At 34.3% G+C, this 12,654-nt stretch overlaps 1 protein-coding gene across 1 annotated transcript; it reads right to left on the bottom strand.

The window, feature by feature from the left end:
- Positions 1 to 7,425: 7,425 nt before the first annotated feature.
- Positions 7,426 to 8,224, bottom strand: LOC124913103 (protein MNN4-like). The gene is made up of 2 exons (XM_047453723.1): positions 8,162 to 8,224; positions 7,426 to 8,022 (listed from the first exon to the last, which is right to left on the bottom strand). The coding sequence occupies exons 1-2, from the start codon at positions 8,222 to 8,224 to the stop codon at positions 7,426 to 7,428; spliced, it is 660 nt and encodes a 219-aa protein (XP_047309679.1).
- Between the last annotated feature and the right edge of the window lie 4,430 nt (positions 8,225 to 12,654).

The raw sequence follows: 12,654 nt of genomic DNA, 5'->3' as shown, positions 1-12,654 counted from the left end.
GAGATGGTTATAAGGCTTCTGTGAAAAGTTTTATGGTATTTGGGTGTTTATTTTTTTCTTATGCACCACAAATTAAGAGTGATAAGCTAGACAAAAAGGCTAAAGCTATAATCTTTGTGGGGTACAACACATTTTCAAAGGCTTATCGATTTTTTTAGCCTCAAACCAAAAAGTTTATGATAAGTCGAGATGTGCACTTCATGGAGAATGACAAATGGAATTGGGCAGAAGTAGAACCAACATCCATATCCTCAGTTAAATAAAGAAGAGTTAGTGGATGATGAACTAGTGAGGGGCACAAGATTGCTCTCTAATATCTACTAGAATTGCAATGTTGCAGTCCTTGATGTTGCAGATTATTGGGAAGTTGAAAGAAATCCAAATAGGAGAGCTATAATGAAAGAGGAGATCACTATGACCGAGAAGAATCACACTTGGAAGCGTGTAAAGAGGCCAACGAACAGAAATGTGATAGGAGCGAAGTGGGTGATCAGAACCAAGCTAAATGCAAATGGTTCCATTAACAAGCACAAAGAAAGGCTTGTTGTTAAAGGGTATGCTTAGTTATTTGGTGTTGATTTTTTTGAGACATTTACTCTTGTAGATAGATTAGATATCATTAGATTGCTACTTGTTTTGGCTGCTCAAAAGGGCTGGAAAGTGTATCAGCTAGATGTTAAATCTGAATTTTTGACTGGATTCTTTGAAGAGGAGATTTATGTTGAGAAACCTGAAGGGTTTGTTTTAAAAGGACATGAAGATGAAGTCTAATTGCTCAAGAAAGCCTTGTATGGACCACAACAGTTTCTAAGAGCCTGGTACAGTAGAATTGATAATTATTTATGTAGTTGGGCTTCATCAAAAGCCTAAGTGAAGCAACTCTTTATGGCAAAAGTGATGAAATAAATTTTGTTATCATTTCTTTAAATGTTGATGACTTGTTAGAAACATGAAGCAATACTAAGCTTGTTGAAGAGTTTAAAAGGAATATAAACATTTATTTTGAGATGAAAAATTTAGGAGAGATGACCTATTTCTTAGGGATAGGAATCATGTAAAAAATTGATGAGATCTTCATTTACTAGAAAAGTATACGAGGGAAATATTAAGAAACTTTAAAATGGAGGATTGCAATATGGCTACTCCTATGTGTTAGAAGGAGAAACTGAGCAATAATGATGAAGATAATAATGTTCATGAGGCTCTGTATAGAAGGTTGATTGACTATCTCATGTACTTGATAACAACTAGACATGATATGTTAGCATGTTGTAAGTATTTTATTAAGATTTACTAAATGTGCAATTGAAAATCATCTTAGAGCATCTAAGAGAGTACTTAAATATGTTAGGGGAACACCCGACTTTATCATTAAGTTCAATATAGGTTTGATATTTTCTTTGCAAGGGTATTCATGTAGTCATTGGGCTGGATCTATTGATTATATGAGAAGTACTTCGGACTATTATTTTAGTTTTGGTTCATGAGTGTTCTCACGGTTCTGTAAGAAGAATGAGATAATTGCACAATCCACTACAGAAATAGAGTTCATTGCTGCTACTACTTCTGCAAATCAAACTTTATAGTTACAGCTACTAGTTTATGGCTGAGGAAAGTGTGAATTGATTTGAACTTGGGATAAGAAGATTTTACAGAGGTGATTGTTGACAACTAAGCTGGAACTTTTTTTAAACAATTCTATTTTTCATGGGAATACCAAATATTTCAACATCAAGTTATTATTTCATAAGAAAGTGCAAAAAGAGGGGTATGTTCAGCTGAAGTACTGTAAGACTGAACTTCAATTAGCACACATGTTCACCAAGGCCATACTGAGAAAAAGGTTCGAGTTCATAAGGGAGAAACTTGGAATCAATAACAACTCAAGCAAGGAGGAGTGTTGAAGTTTGCTTGAAACTATTGTTATTTCCCCTATTTTTTAGCATTTCAGTTTTAGTTTTAGTTTGTGGTGTAGTGGGTGATTTCTAGGAGAGTTTCTAGTAGATAATGTCCGGGTATTTCCCTATTTTCTTAGCTTTATTATCTAGTCATTTGGTAGTATTTATATGATTTAAACTTAATGAAAATTACTATGTTTTTCATTTCATCTTTTCTACTTTAAGAAAGCATTCTTAGTTTAAAATAACCAGCACTAAGTTTCCACAACGAAAATATTTACTAATACGTTACCTGGACTAAACTAATTTGTGCTTATTCGATTTGAGTTCATTAAATAACCCAACTTAATCAAACAAAAATTCACTCTCTCTCATTAATCAAAATATTAAATTTATTTATACTTAAAATTACTATTTTTTATTTTATCATTATATATTAATATCCTTTAAAACGTTTACCAAAAAAATTTTCACCTTTTCAAAATCATCATCAATCTTAATTTTTTAAATAACACAATTATTTAAAACCGAACCTGAAAAAAACCTAAACACTTCTTAAAAACACAAAATCCACCTAATTCTTTGCAAACAAGGATTGCACTAATGGAAATGATCTTATATATTAAGGATATACGAATCTATGTTACATATTTTTCTTTTTATTTATTCAACGGACACCACCATGAGCACGATGAGCAAGAGCGCTTTGGAAACTAGTACTCTCAATCTGTTTGTTGTTTTTATTGTTTATCTAAATGCATGGAAATGAGTTCATCTTGTCGATGATGTTGTTTGCAGATAATGATGCCCTGATTCGGTTCCGTTTCAAGGAAGATTCATTTGATTCTCACGACTGGGCTTCTCGCAAAGGGCCTTCCCTTTTCGTGACGAGTCACAAAGGGACATCCCTTCGTGAAGGGCCTTCCCATTTCACAAATGGCTGAACATATTTAATGAATAATTGCATGACTTTAATTGTATTATTTATCCATTCATGTTTTCTATTACAATTGAAGTTTTTATTTTTTATAATGCAGAGTTAAAATTTGTTGCTGATGGTATAATGTATTTTCATGCAACTTCAATATAAATTTTGGATTTACCCTCAAAATACTACATTTGTCTAATTAGTTGATATCCTCTATGATAGACTTAACGTGCAAAAATCTACATATAATGTAGTGCTTAAAGTCATGTATGATGTGCCGTGTATCACAAATCCTCCTCCTCTTGTTATTGATCAAGATGAGGATGTGAGCACATATTTATCACGGTTGATTTCGGTTTGCACTGTGTCACCACTGTGTGTCTCTGTAGTAGAGGAGTCACCACATACTTAAGAAAATATACCACTACTTATATACCAAACTCAAGATAGTATACTACCTCTATCACATACTTAAAAAAGTCTATCACTTACTCAGAAAAGTATACGAGGAGTTGCACCCTCGTAGGATATCTTCGAAAGTCAAAATGAAGCAGCAAAAGAAACTCTTTGGCTCATTATGGGATACTTACTCAGGACTTGCATGCTACTACTAGTTCCGCACCAGCAACTACACCTACGCCTCAGCGAACATCAATACCCACACCATATACTCCAAGAGCTTCATTTCAATCGACATAACGATCATCAATACCAACACCATATAGTGCAATAGAATCAATGGCTACACCATTTAGTGCTCTACACCATTTAGTGCAAGAGCATCAATGGCTACACCATCGACAGACCCATCACCAACAGACCCCTCATTTGCGATGACATTAAGTAGTGAAACCGTATTGGAAGATAGTGCGTTGTTTGATAATAAAAATATAAATTCAACTGAGGTTATATAAATATGAGATGACTAATCATTTTGAATTCAAAGTGGAGAAGTCATGAAAGGTAAAAATATAACCGTATTTGAAATGTTTGGATGTGACATGCAAGTGGTGATTGTGTGCTATGAAAGGTAAATTATCTAAGATGTTTGAGATTCAGAAATTTGACCAACAACACTCATGCTCAGTTTTGTTGAGGCCAGAGAAAATAATGCAAACACTAGCATCGGTTATTGGGCAGTACATGAAGAGTAAGTACATGGACCATCACCATGACCACTTGCCTAAGAAAATAATTGAAGACATGCATACAACTTATGGGATATATTTGAGTTATAATAAGGCTTAAAGGTCAAGGGAAAGGCTGTAATGGAGGTGTGAGGAACGGTAGAGGATTACTATAGAAAATTGTCATCATACCTTTACATGTTGGAGAAGAATAATCTGGGTACCATAACAGACATCCAGACAAACGAGCTCGGCCACTTCAGGTGTATGTTCATGTCCATAGGCCTCTCAATTAGGGGTTTCAAAGCCTATTACCATCTTGTATTGTGCGTTGATGCCAGTTTTCTTAAGCACAAGGTGGGAGGTCAACTATTGATGGCTATTGCATTGGATGCGATTGAGCAGCTATATCCTATTGCATTCGTTGTTGTTGATTTAGAGAATAATAACTCCTGGACTTATTTCATGCAAAAACTAAGAGAAGCAATTGGATTAGTTGATGATCTCGTATTCGTATCCGATAGACACCCAAGCATCGCCAATGTCTTGTGTGTTGTTTTTCCAGAAGCAGACCACGGTGCGTGCACATATCACATAAAGATGAATATTATGAAAAAATTCAAAACTGATAAATGTCATCTAGAGTTTGATTTGGCTTCTCATGCGTACACAGTCTCCAACTTTAATAAGTTTTTTGACAAGATCAGGGTTAAAGATCAAAGGATTACTGCCTATTTGGAAGAAATTGGGTTCTAAAGATGGAGTAGAGTACTTTTCTCCGGTAAGCGATACAATCAACTCACAAGTAATTATGCTAAGAGTTTTAATAGTCAGAGCAGGGAAGCCAGAAAGTATCCCATTTCAAAATGGCTGAGTATTTAAGATTCACAATACAATATTGATTTAATGATAGAAAAGAAAAAGCGCCCAACCATCAAGAACTTTTATCTCCAACTTATGAAAAGTTATTACGTGAGGAATTCGAGAAGGCCAGATTCTATACCGTATCCTCGCTTAACCTATTCGAGTTTATATGCATGACAATGATTCCTATTTTAAAGTCAATTTGAATTACATGAATTGAACTTGTAGGGTATTTGAAGTATCCAATCTTCCTTGTACGCATGCACTAGTTGTTGCCCGTTACCAGAATTTGGTTTCTTATGACTTCTGCTCAAGGTATTATTTAACTCACATATTCAATCTATTTAATGAATTGTTTAATCGTTTTATTTTCCTTTCTCATAGGTATTACACAACTAAATCTTGGTTGAATGCGTATGCGAAGACATGTTATCCTGTTGGTGATGAAAACAATTGGGATGTTCCCGAAATTATCAAACAACCGTGTGTCTAAATGCACCTATTAAGGTTAAGAAAGGGAGACCACAAACAAAGCGTAGGTCATCCCAATGTGAGGTCCCTAAGGTACCAAGACGATGCAGCTCATTTGTTGGACTAAAAAATAATAGGGCAACATGCAAAGAAGTGATGCATGCACCATCTACTACAAGAGCATCATCATCTCAGCAGCATGAGTCATCATCTCAGCAGTATAATCTTTTAGCTTGAACCATTTATTGTAACTCATCTAGTGTACTATATATTTAATATTGTGGTGGTTTGGAATAAGTTGTAGTGTTCCTTATGTTGGTGTTCTTAAGTTGTTAATTGAATAGACTAAAGAGATCAAACTAGTGCATTTCTTAAACGCCAATCTTCCAACTAAAGATAAAGTATATAAAGTTAGAGTTAAAGTTAAAGTAAAAGTTAAAGTTTAAATTTAAAGTTTAAAATTAAAGTTACACATATTTTTATGTTTCTTTTCTTTATAAATAGAGGTAAAATTTCTATTACACATACACGCAATAGTTTTACATTGAAGGTTATCTTCAAGTCTGAAAAGCAGGCAAGGAAGGATACTCAATTTAGTATCCTTCCTTACTGCAATTCAGACTTGAAGTTTCTTTACACGCAATGATTTTACATTAAAGATTATCTAAAAGTCTAAAGTGCAGGAATAGAAGGATACTCAATTTATAATCCTTTCATACTGCATTTCAGCCTTGAAGTTTCACTTGAAAGTATCTTCAAATTCTTTGGTATGTTTTAGATGTAAAGTTCATGTTCATTTCTTTGGCATGTTATCATGTCTGAATCTTGGTATGTTTTATATCTAGAGAAAACATAGGCTATCAATTTGAGAAGGGACTTCCCATCGCGAGACGTGAAGTCCCTTCGCGAGACGTGAAGTCCCTTTGCGAGACGTTAATTCCCTTTACAAGATGTGAATTCCCTTGAAGTACAAATTAACCTATGTAATGAATATAAAATAAGCTAGAATACAAAATAATATACAAAATTCACTTCAAGTTCTCTCCGATATTAACTTCAAATTTACTTCAAGTACAAAATATTAACATTACATCAACTTTATAAAATACAACAACTATGGTTCTATAATTTGATGGAATAACCTGATCGTCAACTTCTTTTTTCCAAAAATCTAATTCATATGAGGTCACATTCTATACACCTTGGTTAACAGTCAAGTATTCCATAGACAACAGTATGAAGACACCATAGTCCCCGCTCTGAGTTTCTTTGGGGACTTCCCCTCTCTTAGCTACATATTTTGCTTTGGGCTGTGAAAGCCTTTTGTATGTCATAGGCTTCACGCTGATCTTAGGATACCTTCTTTTTTCAGGAGGAGAGGCTACATTTACAAGTAAATATGGAATCATTTCACACAACAGTCTCAAGTATGAATCAAGATTCTTAAGAAGATAAGAATTGCAGTCATAAACGTCAATGCGCCACTATTGTAGAAGAGCAACGCACAATATCTAGTGCTTGTTAATAATGTTCATAGGCACATATATATCATCTATTGATGTTAATTCAGACATATATCTATGTTCAGCACCCTAGTAATATTCAACAAATTCTTCGTTTTTATACGTTTCAGGATCATTACGAAAAGTGTTGTACTCTCGCCTAAGACTATCTCCTAGTAAGCAATCCCCTATTGTTACTTTAGATTTCTTATAAGTCTTGGGATATGTTGTAATCCTTTTTCTCAACAAGTGACATCATGCGTCGATTCCTGCACAATGGGAAAACATGTAGTATTTATATCAAATAACATTGTTAGAATAAATTAATGATGAATTGCACGACTTACCATATCTTGAAGTCATGTTAACCTTGTTAGAATTCTATCAAACACATCATTCCCTACTTCACAAATATGTAGATGCTTTTTTTCATGTTTGGTATTTGGATCATTCATCCATTTTTTATTTCATCCAGCAGATGATCTTCAAATTTTTGAAGGGGATTGACTGTTATTGGATCATTTGTCTTTGCCAGTTTTCCCGAAGGGTTGGTGTACGATTTATCTATCTTCAACTTCCTCATCCTCTTAGTTCGCCCAAATGTTACTTTAGGAGGAGTATTGTATACTCTTGAACTACATCCTTCCTTTTCTTCTTATTCTCAATCTCTCATCGCACAATTTCACTAAGATCAATTCATCTTCCTTATTCTTCTCCACATTCTCCTCATATTCCATATTCTCCACATCCTCCTCATCCTCCTTATTCTTCTCCATATTCTCCTCATCTTCCTTCTTCTCCTCCACCTTCTCCTCATCCTCCATCTTCTCCACATCCTCCTCATCCTCCTTCTTCTTCTCCACACTCCCCTCATCTTTCTTCTTCTTCTCCACCTTCTCCTCATCCTCCATCTTTTCCACATCCTCCATCTTTTCCACATCCTCCTTATCCTCCTTCTTCATTTCCACCATCTTCTCATCCTCCATCTTCTCCACATCCTCCTCATCCTCCTTCATCATCTCCACATTCTCCTCATCCTCCTTCTTCATCTCCACATTCTCCTCATCCTCCTTCTTCATCTCCACATTCTCCTCATCTTCCTTCTTCTTCTCCACATATTCTTCATCCTCCTTCTTCCCCACATTCTCCTCATATTCCTTCTTCTTCTCCTCATACTCCACCTTCACCTCATCCTTCTTCTCCATAACCTCACCTTTATCCGTCTTCATCTTCTGCAAAATAGAAAAACATTCTGGTCATTTATATTACTTCATCGTGAGACATGAAATCCCTTCGCGATACATGAAGTCCTTTCGCGAAGGTACTTCATGTCTGGCGAAGGGACTCCCTTGTCAAATTTCATTATCTAACGTCATCCTTCACCTCCTTCTTCTCCTTCTTCCTCTTCTTCTTCTTCTTCTTCTTATCCTCCATATTATCTAATTTTGCTAATAATATGTCCATATTTTGGTTGAATTTGGCTAATAACTATTTAGACATACTAATAATCAACTTTATCATATAAGCACGATGAGTTTCTTGAGCTTATTAGATGGTGATTTTCAGCTCTTTGAGCTCCTCCTTTAGCTCTATTTTCAACTCTTTTAGCCCCTCCTTCAGCTCTTTTAGCTCCTCTTTCAGCTCATCACATTTACATCCAACAGAAGGTGCTGGAGGTGATGAAGGACTTGACGTCGCGGTGGGGGGACTAAGAGTGTTGGCATGTTTGGAATAATGTTCGAGGGGACTAGATTCTACATCATAAGCAAGCTTTCTCTTCAATTTGGCTTCTTTGAGAGTAGCTTCAGCCTTTCTCTTCCTAGTGGCAAGTTTTGGAGTAGGTTCTTTAGATTCTTCATCTGCATCTTCATCTTCACCTTTGGATCTCTTCCCATTTGTAAATCCCTTAAACAAATCATCAGTTGACTCATCTATTTATTCAAAGTCCACCCCACTATATAACCACTTATCCATGGAGGACTTTTCCATCTTAGTCAGATTTGTGTCCTGAAGGATAAACTTTATCTCCCGCAAGGTGTTCTTCTTATTGGAGTGATAAACTAACAACCTTGGGCATAGAGGCTAATTAAGCTCATTATTCCTACTAGCGAATTTAGGGAAAAAGATTTTAATGACCTCATATGTCCACACTTGAAATGCTAGTGCAAAACCATAAACGTTATAAGCAAAAGGACCAACAGGATTAGTACTCAATTTCTCCTCCTTCTTGTTAAAATCAAAGGAACTGAGACGTTTCATTTTCTTGTTCAGACCCTTCAGGGTGGCTCTAAAGGAGACCTTCTCCCATGGAAATTGGAGGAAATTTTCCACGTCTTCCACCATGTGGAGGATTTTGATAAATACAATCCTCCTTGGGTCATATGCAAATAGGTACTGGCATATTAGGCATACCATCCCCATCTTTCATGCATCTTCCTTGTCAGTGCATGACATAAAATGAGACTCAAACTCGTTCATTCGTACATTCATTTTCCCTTTAAAATATTTCATCAAGATAGGTGGACAACCTTGACATTCATCTTCTTCTTCGTTCACCACAAGAAATCTGTCAAACTTTAGACCTGTAACCAAGGCATACTCCTTCATACCAAATACAAGTTCCTGCCCATTGAACATGAATGTAATCTCCTTCGAGTTTGAGTTTACCCTCCTAAGAAACATATGATGGACTATTGTTCCTGAGAACTGCAAGCCTGAGGCTGTGAATAAATATTTGAATTGGGTATTATAAACCCTCTCCAAAAGATCTATTGTATCGAACTAGTTAACTATCTTCTGGAGGCAGTGGTCTCTTTTCTAAGAAATCCTACTAGAAAACTCAGTAACGGTGATTTCTACCATCTACAAAAGGAACAACAATAAAAATGTAAGAACAAATACAAATACCATCGTAAAACCCTAAACATAAACCCTAAACTCATATCGAGAGGCCCATCGCGAAACCATAAACATAAAACCTTATCAAAAACCCTAAACGGTTAAAACCAAAAACTAAACTAACATGATTAATGACGACGATAAAGGAATGAGAAGACGAGTAGGAAGAATGGTCGAGGCAGGGAGTAGTGAAGTTAAGCGAAGGCTAGAGAGAGACGAGGTCCTCGCAAAGTGAATAAATGAAATGTTTATCGCGCGCAGAACAAAATTATAAACAGAGTATAGTGCATGTAGAAACGCGCACCTCTTCGACTTCCTTCGCGAAACGTGAAGTCACATCGCGAAATACAATTTTTTTTTTAATTATTTATAGATAATCTCTCTCGTTTAACAAGGTATCAACAGAAAAGTCATGGGTTTGAAGAGAATCCGTGTTAGCAAAATAAATCTTATTAATCTTACATGGAAACATTTAGATTCTTTAGAAAAGTCTTTTGAATAAGCGATCATTGAGCTTCATGTAAAAGAAGATTGTTTGAAATCGATTCCTAAGTCCATTGAAGAAAGTAAAGAAGAAGTTGAATTGTTAATATTATGTTTAACAACTCAACTTCGTCTTTACTTTCTTCAATGGACTTACGAATCGATTTCAAACCATCTTCTTTTACCTGAAACTCAATGATGGATTCTTCAAAGGTCTTTTCTGAAGAATATAAATGTTCTTCAAGATCCTTCCATGTAAAATTATTAAGGTTTATTTTGCTAAGACATATTCTCTTTAAACCCATGAGCGATGTTGATACCTTCCCAAATGAAAAACAAGAAATCTTGGCCCATCGTGAGACGTGAAGTCCCATCGCGAAACGTGAAGTCCCATAACGAACATGAATCTTCCTTGAAACGAAACCGATTCATAATATCAACAAATCTTGTCCCATCGCGAAGGGACATCCCATCGTGAACATGAATCTTCCCTGAAACGGAACCGATTTAGAGAATCATCTACAAATATCATCATCGACAAGATGAACAACCAATATGAACAAGATGAACAAAATATAAACAACATGAACAATAAGAACAACCTCATGGTTTAGGGTTTGAAGATTAACATAATGGAAATAAAAAATATAAATCGATATGTATGATGAACAATAAGATGAACATATGATATTAGAACGAATTTTGTCCGTCGACGTGGCCGTCGCGAGAGAGAGAGAGAGAACGCAAATTAGAGGGAGAAGTGGGATAAAGGAAATAAAAAAATGTTTTTTTTGAGTATTTATATAAAGAACATTTTCCCATCGCATTACGTTCCTTCCCATCGCGTTATGTGATGGGAGTATTTTCGTCAATAAAATATAAAGTGGTCACCAGCGCAATTAAAATTAGGAATTGACTACGGGCGCATTCAAGACATTTGGATTAGTATAATATTTTTTATAATTAAAATTTATGCCTAAATTCAGGGATAGGGATAGGGATAGTACTAAGACAAGTTTTAAAAGACTTATGAGGTGTGGGACCGAATCGAAGCTTTCATGTGCCTGACCTGACACCCTTACACAGGTCACCCTTACACTTCAAGATAATGTTTTGAGATTGTACTAACTCGCACCAATTATGGTGGCTAATCATGATATGATTGGTCCTAACATCTATGTGGGATGATAATCTCACTTTTATACACACTTTTATTAATACTAATCCGTGAAACTTGAAAGATTCTCATGGACATAGGGATGATATGCAAATGGTGGGATGTTAAAAGAAATATCTTATGAAATTTTTTTACCAAATATAATCTATGGGTAAAAATCGACTTAATAAATCAAAAATTCACCAATATAGTACAATGAAAACGTTTTGAATTTAAGCAGAGGCGGTGGTGTGTCATGCTATTTCTTAGTTCTCCTTAATTCAAAAAAATATATTAAAAAAAATAAAAAAATAAAAATTAATATATATATATATATATATATATATATATATATATATATATATATATATATATATATATATATATATTACGAAAAATGTTGAGACCATTTCAGAAGTTAAAGCTACATAATTAACTGTTCTCCTTAGAGTGGGCGAGCTTAATTCACATCGATTCGGGATGAAACAATTGGAACATTATGGGCTTTTAACATTTAGGTTATTATTTCAAGAATTTTAAGGGATTTTATTAAAAAAAACTTTCTTTGATAGAAAAGTGGGTTATTTGTATTTTTATTTGTTAAATTAATTTAATGTCCTTTTATATTTAAAAATTGATGTTTTTAAAAATAAAATAAGGGTATTTTAATATTTTAGTTGATAAATGAGTAATTTAATTGTTAGAATATTTAATTGAGAGAATTTATAAAAAGTTGAATAAAAATGAGAGCTCATGTGGTTGAGAAAAGAGAGATGATAATAAGTATGACGATACTCCACCTCTTAGAATGAGAATTTCGGTGCGAATTAGACTAGGTTAAAAAAAATTTGAAAAAGTTATTAAAAAGTTTAACAACAAGAACGAAAACATGAAGTAAAAAAAGACAAATTTAAATAGGATAGAAAATACATTATTTTCAATGTAATGTGAAGTCTGAAACTCTTAATTAGAGGAGAAAATAAATAAATGAATATATGCTTTAAGAGGACATGTTCAATATCAATTTTAATCCTTATCTAATTATGTTTCTTCAAGTTTTTCTGACCTTAAGTTTATTGTGACCTTAAGTTTATTGTTTCATTTTTATATAGTTTCATTAAGTTGAACTAACATTTATCTTGTGTATTTGCACGAATAATAATATAAAAAACCATTTAAAAATATTACAGTAAAAATATGATAACATTTTTAATTTTATTTTTAATCGTTTTAAATTTATGGGCGGGTCAACTAACAATCCGACTCAAATATTCATTTATTCTCACATTGCAGAACGATCTCTAAAACAATTGATACAATTTGATTC

This window comes from Impatiens glandulifera, chromosome 8 (assembly GCF_907164915.1).
Source record: "Impatiens glandulifera chromosome 8, dImpGla2.1, whole genome shotgun sequence".
In the NCBI taxonomy this organism is placed as follows: Eukaryota; Viridiplantae; Streptophyta; class Magnoliopsida; order Ericales; family Balsaminaceae; genus Impatiens; species Impatiens glandulifera.
Note: the sequence above shows the minus strand (reverse complement) of the source record. Positions and strands in the feature narration are given on the sequence as shown.